Genomic DNA, 23,883 nt, shown 5'->3' on the forward strand with positions numbered 1-23,883 from the left:
ATTTTTTGTGTTTATTTTTATTTTTACCCAGAAAAATAAAATTTTGAATGATAGATAACTAATCTGATTAATCAAGTCGAGAACAATGTTGACTTGCATAACAATATTTGAATTTTATATATGAGCTCTCTTAGAGAAAAAGCCAAAAAAAGAGCAAAATTGCAATCAATACTATCTCAGATTCATCCTCCATATGTACATATGTCATTGATTCGCGACGCGAAATATAGGATTGATAATAAATGAGCGTGTTACAAACGAAATACGCCGGTAACGAAATAGCGAATTAGGAATGCGCGAATGTGTCCTGGGTAAAGCCGACTTACTCGACTCGTAAAGTAGCTAGCAAGAGAAAGAAAGAGAGAGAGAGAGACAGTGAGCGAGCGAGCGCGAGCGGCGAAAAGAATATAATTAACTGATGCATGCATCATACGCAACACACCTCGGCGCGAGGTGATCCGCGCTCGCAGCGCGTTCAATGGCTGCGATAAGAGACCATGACGAGGTATGTGCTGAAAGCGTACGAACATCCCTTTACCTGACTGGCCTCTCGAGTGACTTGAGTCCTGCCAGAAAAACGTGCGGCGCACTTCGCGAATAAGGCGGCCTCAATCACATGTGTGTGCGGTTCCACAACCTTGACGCCGAAATAAAACCCTGCGGTGCGAACCTTCAACAAGACTTGCTGAAGACGAAAAGATCGGAATTTTTTGATAAATAAACTATATTTTAAATCTGAGTTTTGATTTATTAGATTTTTTTTTTTTTTACTTATGACTCGATGTTTGTTCCGTACATGATAGTTAACGAAATAAAATTATGTGGAGAACGTAACGTAAAAAATTACACATTTAATCTTGTGCAATGTTTCATATATACGTGTAATATTCTTTACATTTAATTTAAGCTACTTCTATGTGTATATGCCGGAAAAATAATTTAGAATGATTTTGCAAATCTATTGTTTTACTTAATCCGTTCTATTCGCCGCCACGTGCTCGCTTCTTCGTATTCTCTTTCTTCGTTAACCGCCCCCCTCTCTTCCTCATCGCGCGCGTTATTAGTGAAGGTATAACTGTGTAACATTTCGAAATCTCGTTTCTGCCAATTAAACTCAAAACGCGAACGCGCCGCAAGGAGAATGAATTCTTCGTTGGTCAATATGAATTCACGAATACGCTTAGCGTACGTTGTTGCATATCGCTTCTCGAAAACGGCGCGAATTGCATTTCGTCGTTTTCCTCACTTCTGAATGTTTTCATCTTAACGTTCTCGTCCGCCCGCCGTCGTTAATATCAACGTGGAATAACGTTTAAAAACGACGAGGAAACTTCCGTCGAAAGCGAATCGATTCGCACGAATCGTCATTGCGAGCCGTCCTTATTTTTTCGACCCAATAATTCCGCTGCCGCGCGCGCGCGCAAAGTTCTGCCAGTCGACAGTCGAGTGGTCGAAATAATTGAAACGTTAAAAACTTGAAAATGTTAATTATACGCCACATGTTATAATAGGCTTTTTCATATAGCTAATATATTTTATTTAAATTGCAAATAATTTTTAACTCACAATATGTATTAATATTATATTTAGTTAAATGTATAGATATATAATATATACGTTTTAATTATTATTACTTGAAAAATTTATTTAATACAATAAATACATATAATAAGTGCTATTATTATTAATTAAAAATTAAATTGCAAGCAATAATGATAAAAAAAATATATATTTAAAAAATTTATATGGTATTCGCGGTATAAATTTAGGATATTCTAATATCGATGTGTGTCACTCGCGCGCACGTTCTCTTATTTAATTAGGAGACACGTTTTCGTTTAAAGTTTCTGTTACGGTAAAAGATGAGGGCTACTGGCAGTACCTTCAGGTACACGTACATTCAGGTACAGCTTACCTTAGTGGGCCGATCCCAAATATCTGGCTACGGGGAAGCTACCCAATAAGATGAAGATATCGCCTCCGTATATGACACCACTGCGCGTATTATGCGAAGAGGTGGGATGACGTGTTAGCAGGGTAGCACGAGAGTAGTGTAGGGGCGGTGGAAAGCATATCGGTAGATAGCGGAAGAAGAGCAGCGGCGACTGGTAGAGTGAGAAAGGAGCGGGAGGAACACAACACTCGTTGCACGAGTGGGGGGTCCACCGGATCGTTGTAACGAGGCCTCTCGGCCCCAGTCGGTCGCTATCGTAAGGCCCGCAGCAGTAAGGGCTTACAAGTCAGGCAGTACGTTTCTACTTGGTCTACTTTCGGGACTTAGAACCGTGTTCCTCGTTCGCCGTTCGACCGAGTGAATCCGCGAGATGCCTACCTTACCCGTGACATCGGAAAACCGCTCGGAGTAGAGTAGACGCACTGAGACCCGTGACTGAGCGGCACGATCAGCGAAGAACACTTCCGCGCGCGCGTCGATGTTCCCCTCGGGATTACCCCTGTGATAGTGGACACGTGGATTGAACGCGCGATTTCTTTCTCCGGTCGGTCGGATTTTCCGCCGGCCTTGATATGGACTCAGTGTGATGTGTCTGGGATTCGAATTCGGGGACGGAGATCTTCTCGGATGAACGGCGACGTTCATCGATGGCTTTTGATGATATGGAATCCTGTCGCTAGTGCTTTGCGAGCTTTTGCGAGATTTAAGATAGAGAGAGAGAAAGAGAGAGAGACAGAGAGAGGAAAGCAAAGCGAAATTAAAAATTGTCAATAGAGCAAAATCATAAACAATTATTGAAACGGAAATTCATAAGTATCGAAGAGGGGGGGAAGTAGGTCAGCGAGAAACGGAGCTTTGGGTGTCGTTGGCCCGTGAAGCCGATGGAAATACTGATGAATGAAGTTCGAGGACAACAGAGATCGAAGAGGCACAGGAGGAGAGCCTGGGCTAGGTCAAGGACTTTGTGCGGGATTCCTTCCTCGTGATCCACGGTGGTCTTCGCTCGAGCCCGTCTCTACCCAGGACGGTGAAAACAAGGGAGAGCGAAGAATAAGGAGAGTGGAGTGGAAAAAATTAATCTCTCTAATATATCTCAATCTTCTCTCGGACGAATTCTGATGTGTCTATGCACAGTGGTCGGTCGTCGCCAGTACGTTTCACTTGCCCCGCGCGATTCTGCTGAAGAGTCTCGCCGTTTGTTTCCGTTGTCAATGCGCCGCGTCCCGTTTCTATCCCCGTACTCCATCGTGAAAAGGTGAATCGCGCGGGATTTTCAAAAGTGTTAAATTCTTTGATCCGTTGTCGGGGGAAGCCGGTCCATCGGGTGGATAGAGTGTGCGCGTCGCTCCTTTGGATAGATTTACAAGAGGAGATCCTGCCGCGAGGAGGCCCAGCAACGAAATCATTCTGGATACCAAGCTATTCATACGTAAGTTACCCAGCCCGGATCTACGCCACGCGTTTATCGGACGCATGTTTTTTTTCTTATTCGTCCGATAAGTATGCACCTTTACTGTGCATGTATGAGTCGGCGCGCGATACAACGTGCGAAAAACGACAAAAGTTTGTGCCTGTTTGACGGTAAGATGGTCGGGTTGTAATGTTTTGTGATGTATTTTTTTTGCATCTGGATATTCGTGAAGATTACAGATCCAGCATGCACCTTTTATACAGAGCACTTTCGAAACGGTGATACAATCGAGAAGAGTATACGATTTTTCGCGAGGTGATTGGTCGAAAATGAAAAATAAAGTATCCTTCGTACGAAGAGTCGTTTCTGTCTGAAAAGTTTGAAAATTGGGAAGTTATATTTATGCTTTCGTAAACATAAATAATTGTCAATAATCTTGTGTGTACTGTACATTGTCGAATTTCAACAATAATTTATTCTTTTCGATCGTACCAACAATCCAAGGAGACTCTACAAACCTGCATGTAACATTTATATGTATACATATTTTTTACAGTTTATATATTTATTCTAATTTTTGTGTATTGAACTGGTTGGATTTTAGGAAAATTTAAGCAAAAATAATATGCAGATGTGCCGATGTGTTCGTGCGATATAATGAAAACTATAATTATATAAAATATTATATTATAAAATATAAATATAAATATCGTATTACAAACTATTTTGAATAAAAACATAGATTTTTATTAGTACATTTTTCGAGTATTCGCTATAATTAAGCCTAGTTTTTATTGTTACTTCGAGTTTCTCAATTTTTGATGACGATTTTAGAAGACGATCTAAGTATGAAATTCATATCGCTATAGTTATAACAAATATTGCCCGAATACGTCGAATAACATATTTTGAATATTATATCACATGGACATCCGTTCCGACCTGCATATATAAACTTTTGCTTAAATTTTTCTAAACGTTATTCAAACTATAAAAATTAGAATAGAGATCTAAACGAATAGGTACTACAATTGAATTATACTATATTAATAATAATTCGAATATTGTATATTATATTATACGGACATATATACTTGATGGTTAATACTGACTCGTAATCTTTGTTCACGTACCTTTTTTATTGAAACTTTAGTGCTAAAATAATTAATTTATTTAGAAACCATGCGATTGCAGAAGGAAAATCAACGATGTTAACGGATTTGCGCCGTTGGCTAATTCGTATTATTGATTATATTGATTAATCCGGTTAGGAGTAAAGAATTTGAATTTTTGGAATATCGCAAAACCTCCGCCGCAGTGGAGTTCCATGATTTTACGAATCGTTTGTCGCCTACTATACTTCTTGTGCCACATACGTCACTCGAATTACCACGCTTTCTAACGATAGAACTTCGTTCGCCACTCACGATAAGTAGTCGTCTATTTGTGCGCCCGAGTCAATAATTTTGCGACAGGGTCGAATCGATCGAATCGAAGCCCACATCGCGATATCGTGAACCACGCGTTGAGACAAGGTCAAGTTTATATTCGAACGTATTTGGAAATTCTAAAAACGGAAAAGATTCCTTTACAATCTTCCGAGGACCGAAGATTTTGAGCGATTCTGATAGTCGTAAGATATTTGTATGTGAAACAATAGATTTTAATTAATTCTTAAAAAGAAATTTCCTTTTCTAAAAATTCCCTATTGAATTGCAGTTTGTAAGACTGGTATATATAGTTACACTTACGTGTACACATACACCCACACATACATATATACACATATATATATTTCTGACAATTTTTATTTACCAAGAAAATTTTATTCCTTTTTGGTTTTAATAGACCGTGTCAATTTTTTGTGTTATATTATACATCATCTTCTAGGATTGTAAAATTATTGAAATCATGATAAAAAAAGCTGTACATCATAAAAATGTTATACGTTGTCTCATAAGTAAAAATAGGTTAAAGAATTATTTTCGTCGAGACACTACTTTCTGGTCAAAATCAGGTTACTATAGTTTTTTTCCCCATACGCCACAGCCCACATTATATTGCGTGTAACCCGTTCTAACGGAATTCCGAAAATAGTAGCGTCCCGAAAAGTTTTATGTACCGTCGAACTGTAAATCTTTGAAAAGAGTCTATTTCCGGATACTATAAAAAAAAAGAAAATGTCTCACGAATTTTTCCTGGTTTAGCATTTAGTGATATATATAGAGCTAAATTGACCATTCTGGCCAGGTATTCGAGTGTCGGGTTCGGTTTTCGACCCGACAGTACCCTTAAGCAATAAATCTCCATTGAAAAGGTTACCTATTTTTCCTCGCCTATTTCTAAATTCTCGTTATTGTTTAAGAAGTGTCCGAAATTAAATACCGTGCGACAAACGTAAAATACATGTAGTCATACAAACAATAGAAACCTATAAAAAGTAAACATTTGAAAAAAGCAAAAAAAGTGGTAGCTCAAAAGATCTTGCGTCTCCGTGTATTCTCGAGATAACGAAATTAATTTTCGCATAGACTGTATACGATGTGCTTTAAGCTTACAATTAGATTCCAAAGGTTTTAAGATTTTGTCGCCCCATGACGTCGCGTCGTGAGTTTGAATAAGATAAAATTCCATGGCGCGCCATCATTGTTTTTTTTTCCTGTTCATTCTTATCGTTTTTACTTAAAGACAATCAAGTTATCGAGAACGAATAGAAGCTCGTTATGCATCTCCGCGGTTATATCCTCACGTTCCCCCGGAGTTTCTTTTGCGAGACTCGTCGACTTGGCTGTTAGATATTCGGACGACGGCGACGACGACGTAAAACCACGCACACTACGATAACGACGAAGACGGAGGCTGCTAAGTTTGCGGTGAAATTTCTCCGGAACGACTTCCTTGCCCGGCTCGCTAGTGGGGGTCCGGACTTGTTGCCCGAGGTTGTAGACATCTCGCAAGGCGGTTCGTTGCTCCTCGATGCCAATCCGCGATTGGCTCGGGGACGGTCTCAGTGTCAGGTCGTCGATTTCTAGTGGCGCGCGCTTTTTATGCAACGACTCCTCTTCGCGCAGCTCGATTTCGATGGGGCACGTTGCCTGTGTGCGAGGATCCCTCGATTAATGTTATAAGGAAATCGACGGTGTTTGTCGCAAATCGCGAGACGATCGTATAATTGAATGGAATATTGACGAACGATTGGTTAAACGTCTTCTGGTGCTTGTCAGCTATCAAAATTGCTTAATTTCTCAAGCTAAGTTAAGCTGCAGACCATTGATTGACAATGATAAAAATTTCATTCAAGGATTTCCACAGGATAAATAAAATCTGTGCAAAGTTTACGAACATTTTTAACTAATAAAACAAATTAGGCTCAAATTCGTTAACATCGTTAGTTTTCTTTCTGCAATCGCATGGTTTCTAAGTAAACTAATTATTCTGACACAAAAATGTCCTGAATAAAAAAAAGTATAAATCAAGATTTTAGACCTTTTATATTTCTTCACCATAATTTTCGTGAAAGAAAGAAGTTACGCAGAAATCGAACATTTCTTAGAACGCTGTTCATCTGGATATGCCTGATTTTTCCATAGCTTTTGCGTTTCCTAACGAAAGGTTAGCAAAAACGAAGTCGTGAGACATCGTGAATATACAATTATGTTGAAAGCTTATTATTGATTGCATACAAATGATTCGTTTGTTTTGATGTTATATATTATACTGTTAATTTACTAAATTTTCTGGCAATATTTAATTCACAATTGTCTTCAAAATCCAACCGTAATTTTGTAAGATATCTAGCACTTCACGATTTAAGGCACGATAATACAGTGTAAACGAAATATTGGGACATCCTGTGTGTGTGCGCGCGCGCGCGCGCACACATTGGCACCGATAGAGTGCTAATGCAGAAAATATCTTAACATATGGTGAACATATACTTGATTTTTACTGCATCTGCGTCGCAAATTGTAAAGCAAAATGTTGCCGCAGGCGTTCTGTAATATTAGGGTCGGAATTTAACGGGCGCAATCGCGAGCTATCGGGAGCAATATTGCCGCATGCATATAATACTTTCAGTAAATTTAATAATTAATATATCATTTAAATGATTGGAAGCATAAATGTAAAGATTTGTTTGCAAATCTTCGCTTAAATAATCCGTAATACAATACGCGTTAACACACTTAAATTTGCATGTCTACGTTTCATAAACGTGAACATATATTTGTTCATATACATATAACTTTCGCCGCATTTGCAATGACCTTCTTCGGAGGAACGTAATAAATTATTTAATTGGAAATCTTTTCGTTTGCGCTCTACACGTCAAACACTTTACATTTTGCAAAATGTTAAAGAGAGCCAACGTGTAAAATTAAAACTTAATTTAAAAAAACGCTAAAATTAAAACTTAAACTTAATAAAGACATTGTTATTTGCGAATCGATATTGTGCGCCAGTTACATTTTACCGGGCATTATTTCACTCGAACGAGATAATTTTACAAAAGCGAGAGAAAGAGAGGCCGCGGGAAAGGGTGGGGGGGGAGGACGGGACACGAGAAAGAAACGGTGAGAAATAGAAGCGGAAAGGGAATGCGAGAGAGAGACAAGGAAAGAGAGAGGAAAGACGAGAGAGAGAAAAAGTAGCCGGCTGCGCGAGAAGGACGGCAGAACAACAGTGTGGTGGGGTTATTCTCCGCCGCTGGTGCGGTGCCGCGGTGGCTAGAGAGTAGGTCAGTGTACCACATTAACCGGTACTCCGTCGGCGGTACGGGAGGAGAGGAGGTCTTCCGACTCGTCGGTTCCGTAGAGTCTATTGCTACAACACCGTGAGCGCCGCATCCACGGCCGTCGCTCACGGCCGTTCGTGGGTACCGGGACCCCGGCGGCGATCGCCCACGGTCGCTCCGCGGACGACGATCGCACGAATCCGCGCGGTCATCCGCGTCGGCCCATCGCGAGCGATCGTCCATATACAGAAATACGGAAATCCGACCTATCTTAAAGAAAGAATCTTCTGAAAATACCCTTCGCCAAAAATTTCGTACTCCGGCTTTTTTCTAGATCTATTTTTGGATTTCGAACGCGGCACGAGTCGCTATACGAATTCATTGCAGACTGCAGACAATGAGAAAAAAATATCTCGAAAATTTCCCGAGATTAATTATTAAATTATAGCTGGCAATTCTCAAAATTTCCAGGCGCCAGTTAGGTGCCTTAATTTTTCTCCGTTAAAATGATTATTTAGATTTGCCCGTTGTGTGTGCCTGGCCCGACGCTGGTGTCCGCGCGGCCTTCGAAATCTCTTCCGCTCGGACTTGGTGCGTACGCGACTTGTCCTTGCGGCGAAAGTGCCATGAAATGCCGACAAACCAGTGTTGTTTCGGGTACGACCGCGGTATGCGAATGTTCGCCAGTCCGCGCGCACTTCCTCGACACCGTCCCCGTCTCTCTTCGTCGTCTTTTTAACCTTTACCTTAAGGTTCGTCGCACTTTCTCCGACAGCCAAGCGGTACCAGCTTACCTCACGCACGCATCTACGTATCTAGCCGCGACGCATTCTGGTTTCAGCGCACGTCGCTTCAACGACGAACGATGCGCGATTATTTTCAACGGGAATCTTTTTTCGAATCTTCTGACTCATATTACCTGCTTCGGAATACTATCATCGATTTAATAAATATTTTATTAATTTTTAAATTTTTAAATTGCACACAGATACAAACCATTTTTTGTCAACTTCGTTAACTTATTAGCAAAAACGATAATTTAAAATAAAATGTGCCTCGAAATGTATCCAAATTTTTTTTATTTCTGTATTGCACAATAAGCGTTAAAAATTTTTTTATTTTACATTTTTGTTTATAGAATTAATTTTGTTAACTTCTTAATGTAAACTGTATAATATTATCTTACTTATTGAAATTTGTGTATAACTTCTAGTTTTAATTTACAATTAATTTTTAAATAAATAATTTTAACGTCTTATTAATATCTATCTTTGTATCTATTTACCTTAGGATTCCTGTTTTAGAGAATTATCTTCAAAGTCAAACACCTAAATAAATAATAGAATAAACGATCAATTTGTGATAAGAGTTAATATACCTAGTTAAAATTCTTTCTTTTCATTTCACATTTTCTTTTGGTACGACACCGTATGCTTCGGTTCTTTTTCTTCATTCTTTATTTTATATTTAATAAATAATCTCAATAAGTAATTTTATATTATTATAATTTAAGTTTCCAATGGCTTTTAGCATCATTAAGCTTAAATTATAAAAATTCCATTATCGACGAAAAAGGTATTGTTCTTTTCCGGGCGCTTCTATTTCATGGAGTTTTAGTTCAGCAAATTGTGCGTGCAATTCCGAAAATCTTTCCGTTTATCTTGCCTAAGATATAAAACAAATATGACATTAATAATACACAAAGTTGAGACAAATCATAATACTCGGATATCCTATTAACATATTTTGTCGATACGGAGGGACGTGTTTGGAAAGTCGTACAGTAATCGATAGTCGAATCAATGAGAAACATAACAATACCCTAGTAACATTTTCTATATGCCCACATAATGGCAATCGGCCAATTTATGGGGTCACTAATGAACCGGCTAAATATAACCGCGCTCTAATACACCGTTATAAGATAGTTGAAAGATAGTACCCTCATTTGAGACTTATCTGTTTGTCTAAGAAATTATCGCGAAAGTCGTCGCGACCAGTGCATTAAATGTCTCGTGCATTCCCGAAATATCAAAAGTTCCCGATTGCCAAGGAGCTTTCGCATAGCTATAATCAGTTGGGATAATCAGCTAATGGGATTTCCTAAATAACTGCGATGCATATACATATCTCGTTTGATATACATCGGATATGTCTGACTCTAATGCCTGTTTTCTACTTAGCGTCTTATAAATTAAAATATTTTCTCGCTTACGAGAATAAAGGACAGCACATTTTATTTTCATTCGCTTTGCCATTAATTGCATTACAAAATTCAATTTTCAATTTAATTGATATACCTAACTTGCATATAATTGCCTAATATAATTGCCAATATAATTTAAGATTTTCTCTATAAACTTCTTTTTTATTTTAGCGCTGATGTCTTACAATATTTAGAAATAACAATCTTTTTAGTTGATTTTAGTTACCTAATTTAAATTAATTACGATAAATATCAATAATAAATTTCACTATATTCCCACGCGAAACAAAAGAAAGAGAGAGTATATATATACAAATAGTAAAAATAATTATTATCGCTAAATAGGAATAATCTACAATGAATGAAAAAGATCAAAGTAACACCTGCAATTAGAACTTGCGATTAAAAAAAAAACGCGTAACGCGTTGTAAAGAATTAAAATGAGTCGATCGGGGACGCGAATGAACGCGTTGTCCGTCGCGGCTGCGTAACGACGCGAAAAGATCCATTCCGCGTACAGCCGGACACGGAAGTATGGAAATGAATTTCACGTTTGGTCGCGTCTGGTTCTGCGTGCTACGGTGTGGGTCACGGGTATCGAGCGGGTTCTCAACCGGTCGCCCACCGACGGCGGCGAGCATGCGAGCGAGCGATCGTTGCGAGGACGAAGACGCTCTCGCGGCGAGCGTGACTCGTTTGAGGCCCGATGTGGGTCATTCACGGGGAACCGCGTTTCGCACGCGCCATTTTTCGCAACGAAAAGGAAAGCCGCGGCCGGCCGGCTGGCGAACGCTTAGCAAAATCTGACTGGTCTTGCGTAGGGCCTCCCCGAGCTTCTCGGCTACCCGGTGGTAACGGTGCCTCGACCTACTTCCGTTCCCCAGTATACGTGCCGATATAGTTTAGCCGGGCATAGTCATCGCGCGAATAAGTGTGCCGCCGATGCGCGCCGCGGGATGACGCGGACCGGCCGCGGAAGATAAAACTTTTTCACGTGCGGAAAACCGCAGGGAACGAGACGTAATGACCTAAATACAAAAAAATTGATATCGATCAAAAACTAAATCGTAATTTAAGGTGTGTAATTCGCGAAGCTCTAAACATTACCGAGAATACAAGGATAAATGTATAGAAATTTACATACATGCGGTATGAAAATGTAAGCGCGCGGAAACAGGAATCTCGAGAAGGACGGAAGGGAAGACGATGACGCTTACACGCGCGGCTGATGACAGTCACGCGCGAGACGGGTCCAGGAATCGCGCGCGCGGGAATCGCGAGGAAAATCGCACGCATGGTCGCTCGCGCAGAAGTGGGTCGTCGCGGAAACCGCGCGCGGCTCGCACGCGCCATTTTTCACAACGAAAAGGAAAGCCATTCGGGCAAAATCTAGTCGATTTGCGTAGGCTTCGGCCGTGCAGCCGGCTGTAACGGTGCTCCGGCCTACTTCGGCCGCCCCACTGAGAGAGCGCGAGCGCGGTATGGTTTCGGCTTGTAGTCACGGCACGGATATTCGCGAACGGCGTCGGCGTCGGCGGCGGCGGCGGCGGCGGCGACCCCCTCTGACTCGGTCTCGTGGGGCTCCCGATGTGAGGGACGAACGAACGGACGGACGGATGGGATACGGGTATCCCTTTGCGTATACTCACCAATATGACACGCACACGTCGAACAAGATGCGTGTGCACATGCGTGAGACTGTGTAGCGCCCTGCGCCGATGGATGGACATCTCGTTCCGGGATTTTGCCTCCTGCGGTGGAAGAAATCCCCTCCCGGAAGAGATTAGAAATTCCTCGTGCGAGAGGAGGCGCTTAAAAATTTATTCAGAATTTTTATGGGGATTTTTATAAAGATATATTTTCAATAAATGGATGACTCTCCTAAAATATCTCCTGTTATATGCGGAATGCTGGGCTAATAATAATTCATTTATTGATTTATTTAAACATTCATCTCTTTTATTCATTTGTTTTTTAAATGAGAAACCCGTCTGTATATTATTACGGGATGAATATCATTATAATTGGAAGGCCTTTCGCATATGCCAAAGTTAAATTGCAATTATCAATAAAATATCGATCCAAAGTTGCAAAGATTCTGCCTTTCACAATTTAATTACTAACGACAGAAAGAAATGTATGAAACACAAGATATTCCGTTCTTCTAGAGATAAAAGATTATTTGAACTTACAAAAGATACTCTAACCAGTGCAGAAAATAGACATTACGGGTCAGACATATCAGATCTGTATCGAGGAAGATGAATACATATTGTCACATTTTGGGAAATTACTTATTTAATGATAACGCTTTTGCTCTTTTTGAGAGACTTATAATCGTCATTATTATTATTATTATTATGAATAATTATTAGACAATTCTATTATAAAAAAGATAATTAAGTAGACAGAGTTATACGAAGATGACAGCCGATGGAATGTTGATGCACGGTAAGAAATAAGACAGAATTCGGCCAGCTCCTTGCGAGTGTTTGGCCGAGTGTCTCTGGTGATAAACGTGATTTAACGACGTTTTAAATTTAAACAGGAAGAAACGTATTTTCGCCATAAACCCGGGCACGTCCGTCGGTCGCGAACACCGGCTACACCGGGTACAAATCGGTACGGCCGAATTTGTCGTATCGCACGAATACCCGGTGATCCCATTGATAAGTAGCCCACGGAAGCATCGTCGTAGGCACCGAAAAAGCGGGCCTGATCGATCCTCGCGCGCGGGCCCACCGCGCAAACGAGTCGAGAGTCGAGCGCGTCCGCGCCGTTGGATAACGGTACTCGGCGAGAGAGAACCCCCCCCTGTCCTCTCGCTTCGCGAGTTCCGAAGTGAGGGGGGAGGGGGGAAAGGTTGTAAAGGGAGGGAGTACTTATTCTGAAATGTTTACCATTGACAAGGACGGAGTCTAACCGACGACAAGGACGGACTCGAAGCTCGAAGCTGCTCCGGCGGAACGTGTGGAGAGGTAGAATAGCACAGGGGGGAGGGAGGGGGAGTTTCGCGAGAGGGGGATAACGATGACGATGACGATGACGACGACGACGACGATGACGACGGACGCTCGAGGAAGCGACAGGCGGAGCCGATTTGCACGTTTCTCATGACGTGTACCGGCGTGGCTATATACGCGGATATGTCGATCGAAATGGAAAAGAAAAAATGGACGTTTAAGGATAAGGATACGAGCAAACAGGATGCGAACAATGAAAGACGCTTATTCTTGCGTGAGTAAGGATCTTTCATTTCGGCAGAAAATAGCGGCAGGTGGATCTACCGCTTCTGTGGATTCGGAAGTGCGTAATTGTCACGCAGCAGCGGCTGGAATTGAGAATCCGGTACGGTAAAATTTATTTTTTTTTCCTTTTTTTTTTATTTACTTACAGCAAGTCAGGAAACGCACCTGAAAATTCGATCGCATTGTTACGTCGTAACAGAGCGTATAGCATTTTAACTTTGTATCTTCGACAATACTCTTCCCTTCCGATTTGCTGTTCCGCGCTCATCGTTTTCCATATTGTATTTGATTACTTTCAGGACATTTTAATATTATATTTTATCAATATCCTACTTTCCGTTTTAATTTCGACCGCTACGAATCGAATGTTGATGAAACTTGAATTTTGCATTAGGTATAGGGGGTTCTTGATAAAGAGAATGATAATATACAGTTTGATATAAGTTTTCACGCATAAATTTTTGTCAAAGTTGATAATACTAACATTATCTTCGTTCATTAACTTTGTTAATAAATTAGATTTAACGTTTTTTACTATACTTATTAATTTATTATTAACTTTAATTACCAATTTACTTATTAATTTTTGCTATTAATTAGATATATAATAAATATTGTGATTGATCGCAGCGCCGATTTAAAAAAGAATAAATTTTTACAGTGCTATATAAAATTAATGCAAAAAAATGGTGCAGCATGTGTTTAAATTTGATATATCTCGTACCTTTTGATACAGGTGAGTGTCAATTAATTAATTATTATTATTAATAATTATGATTAAATATACATACATATTATTAATAATGAATGGTACAGCTAGTCTAACTGTAATGTTATCAACACATAAACATGCTATTATAATATATGCACAATTCATTTCGTTCGATTACTCTCTTAACTTAATAAATCGTAACTAATTTATTAAGTTAACTAATAAGCTTATTAATTATGCAATTAACACAAGTTAAAATAGCTTTTTCTGCTTCTTTATAAATCAATTTATTTTCTTGTAAATTGTTATCAATTCTTCTAATATAACAATATCTAGTCACAAATAAAAATATAACAATTTTCTGTAAGTTGTTAAGTTAATGTAAAGTCAATGAATTCAAAGCTGAAGTTAAAATTATATGTATTATTTTTATAGAGATGCTTATTCTTACACATGAAACTACTTAATGTCTCAACAAAAATGTAGTTAAACTCCGCTTTGCTTAGCCTCTGCTTTTCTCTACTGTTCATCAGTCTTGGCCCGTTTCTCGAGTATCGGCGTTTCCCACCTGGGCACGCGATTCAGTCGAAAGAGCTAAGCACTCGACGTTTAACCCCTTCAATTATTATATTTAATAAAACTCAATAACAAAAACATTTTAAAAATGTATCAACAGAAACATTTCAAATTAACATTTCAAGTTGCTCGGCCGCAGTGAGCAGCATGTGGACAGTGACTGTAATCGCTCTCCGTACCGAAAGGGTTAAGTACGGCATTCACAATTCGGTTTTAATATAAATTTTTTTTATTAAGCGGTCTGATAGATCATGGCATACTTTCTTTGTAAACTTTTTGAATTTTTGCAATATCTTCAAAATTGAAGAAAATATAGTGCACGAAAATGTGCTGTGACGTCATACTTTATATAAGAAATGACGTCATACCTTTTGAAGTTTGCGTCATCAAAGAAACTTTAGCAAGCTATAACTTTCTCAAATTTAGGTTTTTTTTTTTAATTTAAGAAGTACTAAAAATCGACTTAGATTCTCTACATTAATTATGGATACCGCTTAATAAAAAAATAAAAAATGTTAAAACCGAACTGTATCAGAACTTGTTTGCCTGTGTAAGTCTCCTCTTCGGTTAACGGATAATTATAAATTGTATTTTCGTACAATCAATATGTAATTAACTTTTAGCCAAATCGAAAATTAGTACTGACACATGTATGAATATTGCGAAAAACTATAACTGTACTGATAATGCCTTATTTGTGAATGCAATCAACACTGCTTCGCACTAACACTTGTGCTTATCAGCTTGCCTGAATATTCATGTATATCAGATTTTTGCAGTGAAATTCTTATTAACACTATTATCCTTTATGTACAGATCGCCAATGACAATACACTGGTGAAAGAAATCAACAAGACTTAAAGTATATATCGCATATTTTAAGTCAAAACTATGTTCTGACAAAATCTACTTACTTTGGAAGACCAGTGAAGATTACGAAGTTGGCACAGCCACGAAACAGCACGAACATGAGGGAACGTCTCAGCATCGTCAAAGCAAGAGAAGCCATGAAATTAGCTGAACAAAAAATAACGAGACCATCAGTAAACGATGCGAGAGCAGGATATAACAAGGATGTAACGAATGAGGGTATGATCACGAATCCGCAAACCAAAAACGCTGGACGAATCAACGATTCGTATTATATTCAGTTTTTATTAATATAATATAAATTTACCATTATATATATATATATATATATATATATATAATCGTCGGACTATGCACATTTTTATACGCGAGAAATTTTATATACAACTGTGGCAAAAATGCTACGACATAAATTAATTACACATATTTAGGTCTGACAGAAATGTTGAGAAATCTTTGATTGTGTTGGATTGTACAATTCGTAATATCCCACAATTGTCTTATACTGATACGTTCTTCAATATGTGTGACCTTGTTTTATTTAGCACTATCAATTTCGAAATTGCAAGTTTTTTAATGCTAAAGATTTGAGATTATTGCCTGGTTTCACAAATCATGTGCGTAGTCCTACTAATCAGTATAATTAGTATAATTAAAATTATGCATAATAATTGTATTTTATAATATTTTATACCATTTACATATTTAAAAAAATTCAAAAAGAAATTATTTAAAAAAAATTTCTTTTTTAATTTTGTTAAATATGTAAATAATTTCAACGGCACTTTTTATTTATATCAATTGATTTAATAATGTTCCAAGTACATCTGGAAAATTTTTCAAGCTGATCGCACTTGTCAATTTAAAATGGTGGACGATCAAAGTGTGTGTAGGGTCAGATTGACCCATGAGTGTTCTTTTGAAAAAAACGTAATTTACGAAAAAATTTTTAATTTTTAATATTTCTAGCTAAAAATTTTTCTGGCAAAAAAAACAGGGTCAAATTGACCCTGGTTGGTTCTCGGAGGGTTAATTATGTGTATAAAATTCTCATATATATTTTTATTTATTTAATATACAGTAAGATTTTTTTTCTCTCTCTAATATATAAAAATTTTAATTCTTTACATATATAATAAAAAAGATAAATTTTATTCTTTTAATTTTTCTTTGTTACTTTTCAAGTAAAATTTCCAAATAGTAATATATTTATTCTCATGTTAATAATTTTGTGATTACAAACAAGGTTCATAATATGGAACATATCAGATATCAGAATCAGAGAGATTAATGTCAATTAGTCTTAATACTCGTCTCGAGATGAAATATCTCATTGAGTCCTTTTTTTGCCAGATTTTCCTTTATCTCGCTGAGAGCATCGTTCATTCTTGTACAACGCTATACAAAAATATATTTTTAAACGCGGCAATTTTTGGTCGACTGAATGTAATCGGCCGTGGCTGGCTAATGTGCCACTAACCCAGTTAGCCGGAGCAAGTCTTTCTTCTTGAAGAGAGGGATCTGCGCCTACCTGGCGCGTATACGCTCGCGCTACGTGTACATATACACACCGATACTTGTTTACGCATGGAATATGTAGGCACGATACGTGAGCGTGTTTAGGAGGCCACGTACACGATGCATCCGCGTGCGGTCGCGCGTATGGGTGCATGTAAGCGAGTACGAGTACGAGTGCGATCGTCGGATCGTATCGGCCAGACCTACCTACCTATTCACCGTACCAGCGTCCACTACAAGCATGCCATCAAGCCGTACGCCGTACGGCATGCCTCGCTTGCCTCACGGATTTGCTCTTATTCATTTTCTTCTTCTCTCTCTCCGTCACTCCGTCAGCATGAATCCATCTCTCGAGGAGACATCGGAATTCCCCGTGCAAGATTCTTTTTCTCTCTTTTTAATTAACCCTCTTTTTCTCTCTTTTTAGTTAACGCCCCTAGAGTTATATCGTTATCTTTATATCTTCATAATGTTTGCGAAATATCTTTTACTTTCTCGTCCTTTTTTAATAGTAGTTTAATTTTTAATTTAATTTAAAATTTTTTTTTAAGTAGCAATAGTAGTAATTTATTTTATATATCCGTATAAAATAAAAATACCTACCTACTTAAATCTACATCTATATATTGATCTATTATCTATATTATTATATGTTTTCTATACAAGAATATAAGCATGATTTATATTCTAGTAAATGGTAAAATAAAATAAGAGGATTAGACCTAAAATTAGACTTAAGAAAATATATAAAAATGAAGATGTCTATGGGTGTCGGGTGGAGGTGTAATGTGAACGTTGTTTTTTTACAGCCTATCCCTATTCGATTTACCTTCATAGTCCGCTACTGCCAATCGATGTCCTTCCTGTGTTACAGGGTGCCACAGCCTCGCTGCTGGTTGCAGTTCCGACGAAACAGCGAAGTTCCGTCCGTGGTTGCCCCCGACTCCGGAGTTGCCCCCGACTCCGGAGTATTCTGAGTACCAGCAGGTATCGCAGTTCAGCAACGGTGATTTTCAGTCTTACGGGCCTCCGTGTAAAAAAATCGCGCGCCAACAATCATCCAACCGCGACGGTAACGTTCAGGGTTGTCAAAATTCGTGGTGCTGGGCAGTTCGCCCGACGTGGCAGTCGTTCGGTAACGCCGATGCGAGGGAGTACAGCTTTCCAAATTCATCCGGTTGCTACAATCTTCCATCGTCACCAGAATCTCTCACAGACACCCCGCCGAAACTCGTTGTAACGTCGTCGTTGACGGTCGCGCGGACGAACAACGCGCGGAGGACCCAGGTAGCCGGCTACGCGCGCCCGGAGGAGCGCAGGAATTTTATCTCCGGGCTGTTTGCAACTCGATTCACGACGTCGCCCACGTCGACGAATACGCGTAGCATCGCCGCTACCAGCGCGGCGTCGGCCACCGCTAACGTGTACAACGGGCAGCTGCCGTCTCTAAGCTTCGGGAACAAGACGGAGTTTCACGGCGTGCGCCCCCAGGAAGAGCGACAGCAGTCGTGTGGCGGATCGTCCTCGTTGTCCCGATTCAATCCGTCCGCGGCGTACAACTTCACGTCGAACGCCACGCTGAAGATCCTGCCGAGCGTCAGCAGCGGCGACAACGCCTGCGTGGATAGGAACAGTTTCCTGAAGGATTATTCCCTGAGGACGGTACCAGCGGCGCGGGAGGAACAACATAAGCTGCAACCCGTGGTACCACGTTACAGGCTCAACAACGCGGGTATATTCGAGGAGACGGGCCCGGTGCTGAAGGAACAGCCCGTGATAGACGCGAACGTGGCTAGCACCATCGCTACTCGTAATAATCGTAGCAATTTCAAGCAGCAATCCTTCTGCGGGGGAAGAAGCACCGGCGACGTATCGCTGGTGAGGCACGCGGCTCTGCCGCATTACCTGGACACCATTTCGCCAACATCGGACATTGTAACGGAGATGAAATACGAGACGCAGTCGGGCCCGCCGGCGGCGCCGCCGCACTTGACCTCGTCCGGCGTCGAGCCGCCGCACAGCAGCCAGGGCTCCGGGATTGTGGTGGGTAGTTCGCCCGGCGAGATCGACAGTCTGCTCTTACCCTGGACAAACGGTCCAGAATTCTTGGAGGGAGGAGTGCCGGACGCGAAGCAAACTGCCGTCGGATTTCAAGACAACTGGGACTCGATCTTGGATACGACGGTCGCCGAACAGTCGCTGTCGGACGTGAAGCTGCTTCCGCTTCCGCCCTTCACCAACTATACGGGACACCTCCAAATAAACGGTATCCCTGGACATCACTATCACACGATAGCCTCGTCCGGGCAAAGATCAACGATCGAGGTGGGGTCCGCTTCGCCTACACCCTCCTCCAACCAGGAATTCTTCGAGTCGCCCGTAGTGTCTTCCAGCACACCATGCCCGCAGGCAAGCCAGAAGCAACAGCAGCAGCAGCAGCAGCAGCAGCAGAATCACCAGCAGCCGCAGCATCACCATCCTCACAATCAGCAACAGCAGCAGCAGATGCCGCAATCGACGCAGCAGATTATCTACGAGGAGATGGAGGACATCGCGCAGATAATCGGTTCGGCGATTGCGGACACAACGGTGCCGGGCAACGGAAACGGCCCCAGTTCCGAGCAGGATACGGACGCCTCGAGGGATTGGATAGATATCGCCGATTGGATAACGGATTGTTCGCCTAAAACCCAGGAGACCACCTCGCCCAGTACGTTCGCGTCTCACCAGATCTACGTGACAACGACCCCATCGACGCAGACTCAGCAGCACGGTTCCGCGTTGCAAAGCTTGCTTACGCAGAAAATGGATTACGCACCCTTGCTGCAGGCGAGATTGCAGGCCGGTAATCCCGCGAGTCTTCAGAACGCGTCGTGCGGCGAGACCCCGTCGTCGACGAGCCCGTACCCGCCGCTCAGCCCGCCCAATCGAGTGTCCACTTCCTGCAGTCCCGACGATATCCTCCATTCATCCTTCGCCGCGCCCTCCCATCCTAGAAAGAGGTCACGATCCTCGCCAGGCTCCGGGGGCGCGACTGGCTCCAAGAAGGGACCCGCGGCCGGCGCCGCGGCGTTATCCTACGGAACGGAATCGGGTTTAATGAGCGGTAAGGATAAGCCAATACATCGGTGTCATATCTGTCAAAGAGGTTTCCTAAACAAAAGCAATATTAAGGTACACTTACGCACGCATACGGGCGAGAAACCGTTCAGATGCGACGTGTGTAGCAAAGCTTTCAGGCAGAAGGCGCATCTTATTAAGCATCAGCAGATACATAAAAGGATTGGTAGGGATTAGATCGTTCATTATCTTTCTCAGCCCGCGATCGAACGGACATATATGATAGAATAGAAGGTAGTCTATGATAGCTAGTTAAATAAGGTAGATAAATATACATGATAAGAACATTTGGACGTATGACACTCTGAAGTACGTTGTGTAGTTATAATGCAATGTGTCGATCGTAGTGATTTGTGTGAGCAAATGATTTTAATTATCGGAGTCCGGATAAATGTTGCAAAGTGTATTTTCGGTATTTTCAATAGTCTACGAAACGTGGTCCGATGGGATTTCAACGATGAGCTGCTTGAGCGTTTACTGAATCGCGATAAAGAGATAACAATAAAGAATAAGATAATTCTTGCTCTCTATCGTTAAATCTTATTCGACGATCAGCTCGGAGCCTCACTAGCGGTGCGTCGCGTTAAAATCGCATCAGACTGCCCCGCAGGTACAAGTTTTATTACATTGAAAATACGGTTGAGCTCTACTAAGTGCTTTACGATCCACGATCAGAATATGATGCTCGATTGCTAGCCTGATGCTTGAACGGTGTATATTCGAGTTATTCTTGAAGCATAAATGCGAAGAGTAGTGTCTTCAATATTGACAAGCTTCAAGTATGACTTACTAGGGAATCTCTTTCATGGTCATTACATCGGTGCATGACTTCATCGGTACCGTCAGTTCATCTTTCGATTAAACCCGATTCCGCTCCAATCTAGACTCCCTATGAAACTTTACGAGTACTTATTTTTATATGTAATATATACATACATACATACGCTCGTATTATGTACATGTATGTATATACGAAAAGAGTTTCATATATATAAATATTTATTTATTTGACGATAGACAGAAACATTTTCAAACAAAAATTTTTTATAATTATTTTTTATTTTTTTTTTTTAAATATTTTTCTATTGTGTGTGATAATTTTTCTTGAGAGTTACTGAGAACTAGAGATATATGGGCGTGATCGTCGACGACGGCTAGTTTTTTTTTTATCCAAAAATAATTTTGTTTTATTAATTACATTTCGATTACTGTGTTATTATACCGGCTGTACTCTACTATACTGATTTTCATTACGTTCGTACGTTCGCTATGTACGAAGAAGAATGGTCTCCTGGATCTTCGGCGAATGGTACGTAATCCAACGGGTGACACCAATCCAGTTCATCGTGACGCCTGTACCGTGCGAGGAACTTCTAAGATAATAAAATTTGTAACATAAGGTTGAACATTTTATTATTAAAGAAAAATTTCCTTGATGTTATTGGTTCCGGAAACAAAATCTCATCACCCGGTTTCTCGATCGTCTCGAATATTCGAGTAGAAATATTGTACGAGACTAACAATTTTCTTCTCTCTCTTCTATGCTACGATACTCTCAATACGAGTTACATCAAGACACAACTTCTCGAACGTCAATGAGCGTCATTAGGGGTAGAAAGAGAGCGAAGAAATTGATTAATTCTGTGTTAAGACGCAGTCGGGCGCGTGCTGCTCGCGCTCAAGATGTACCTAAACTCCGAACGTAGCGCTAAGGAATAGATTCTAGTTTTGTCTTTTATTTATATCGCTTTTATTTTACGCTCCCTTCAACATCTCCTCCTCCCACTTTTTATTTATCTTCCCTTCCGGATACTCTACTTCGCGTACCTTGTAAGATAGCCGCTCTTATTTATAAGCTTCTTTCCTCGACTCCTTTGTATCTCTCTTTTTTTTTTTTAGCTTACCTCACACCGTGTGTAAAATATTGTACGACAAGGTACTTAATTGCACTTCCCTCACCGATCCTGCGACAAGAGGATCTATGTACGGGTCTCTATTTTTTTTTCCTGTAATAACTAAATCGAAGGACGTGCGTGTACGTTTGACGAGATTTCGCGAGTTTTCGACGGATCGACGGTAATAATTCTCGGAATCGCAATCGCGCAGGGGACATTCACGGTTCTCGATGTTAGTCGTCGGGTTCGCGGAACACCACTCGCCTGCAACACACTTTTTGTTGCGACTCACACTCGCCACTCGATCCTCGAATTCTCGCTCGCTGCTGCTTCCGTCGCGGTAGCTCGCTGATCACGGAACATAATTTGTATAAAGTCGTATGCATTGTACATGTGCATTATTTATGAAAAACTTGATGTTCAATTAAATGATTGTTACCGCAACACGATCCTGTCATTTTTTTCTCTCGTGCCGATACCCCTTCCTTTCTTATTCGCATCATTCCTCCGCTCTCTATGATACCTTATCGGGTATTCTCTGAACCGACTCTCGACCAGCCAATTCGATAATTATCAATTCGGCAGTGGCGCTTCATTAAGAACATTTACAATGTTGTGTACAGATACTAAAAAATTTTCTCGCGACGACGGAAATCCCGGTTGGAAAGATAGTTTGATAAGAGAGAACAGCGATAAATGCATAAACGTGCATTTCTGAGATTCGAGGACGTGACGTTGTAATGGCGCGGAGGATCTTTACGTGAAAACTGCGCGCGGAATATGGACAATTGATTTTTTTTTTTTAATTCACCGTTACGTTTATAGGCGGGAATAAAGGTAAAAGAGGTATGAAGATCCGGGTGCGCATGCAATGCAGTCTCTCGTGGGATACTTGATCGCCCGACATCGTAAATACGTTATTTCCGCGGAATTTTACGCCGCTCGAACGGCTTCGATCTCCGCCGGACGCGCGTCTCGCAATTAAATTCGGGATGAATTCGCGGCGTCACGGTGTTCGGTCAAGTTGCACACGCGCCACTGCGTTATCGCTGGCTTATGGAATAATCACCAGGGGCGTTCAGGGGGAGAGAGAGAGAGAGAGCAGGGGGACTTATTTTCGGATAGTCATCGTCGGTGGTCGTCAGCTTCCGGACTTTGGATGCGAGTGTCACACATCGTGCAGACAACGGGCCGAAATTATACCGACGGGCACTCTAACAAAGGACGACGTTGAAAAGGGATCTGGGACAGTTTGCGTGGCGGTTTGTCCCGATGTTTGCGCTCGGTATATGGACCGCGGATTATTGTTGAATATAATGATATAACGGGTTTACGGTCCCGAAGGTTATACGGTCCGTCGTGCGATGTTGTCTCTTTGATGTGGAACAAGGAGAAGCGTAGATTCTCTCAGAGAGAAGAAGATGCTGAGAGAGAGAGAGAGAGAGAGAGAGAGAGAGAGAGAGAGAGAGAGAGAGAGAGAGACAGACAGAGAGACGAGATAAGAAAGAAATAGAGAAAGAGAGAGACAGAGATCTTTTTATTTCTGCCCGACAATGAGCCCGAGAGGCTCTTGTGATCGTACACGCGAATCGTAAACAGAGGTATGGTCACAATGCGTCTAACTGTACTGTTGATTAATTC

At 40.9% G+C, this 23,883-nt stretch overlaps 1 protein-coding gene across 1 annotated transcript; it reads left to right on the forward strand.

Annotated features, from left to right (window-relative positions):
* Window positions 1-1,862: 1,862 nt before the first annotated feature.
* Window positions 1,863-22,703, forward strand: Ich (zinc finger protein ichor). Its single transcript, XM_077402154.1, has 3 exons — window positions 1,863-1,904; window positions 3,287-3,383; window positions 18,102-22,703. The coding sequence occupies exons 1-3, from the start codon at window positions 1,863-1,865 to the stop codon at window positions 20,522-20,524; spliced, it is 2,562 nt and encodes an 853-aa protein (XP_077258280.1). The 3' UTR covers window positions 20,525-22,703.
* The last annotated feature ends 1,180 nt before the right edge of the window (window positions 22,704-23,883 follow it).

The sequence above is a fragment of the Temnothorax americanus genome, unplaced genomic scaffold (assembly GCF_048541705.1).
Source record: "Temnothorax americanus isolate GAGA-0224 unplaced genomic scaffold, ASM4854170v1 Scaffold15, whole genome shotgun sequence".
NCBI classification, from domain to species: Eukaryota; Metazoa; Arthropoda; class Insecta; order Hymenoptera; family Formicidae; genus Temnothorax; species Temnothorax americanus.

What these genes read in the sequence shown, in the direction of transcription:
- Ich (XM_077402154.1), top strand. Translation starts at nt 1,863, where the DNA reads ATGAGGGCTACTGGCAGTACCTTCAGGTACACGTACATTCAG. An exon ending in TCAGGTACACGTACATTCAG is followed by an intron (nt 1,905 to 3,286) that starts GTACAGCTTACC and finishes TCGGGTGGATAG; the next exon opens with AGTGTGCGCGTCGCTCCTTT. An exon ending in GGATACCAAGCTATTCATAC is followed by an intron (nt 3,384 to 18,101) that starts GTAAGTTACCCA and finishes CCTGTGTTACAG; the next exon opens with GGTGCCACAGCCTCGCTGCT.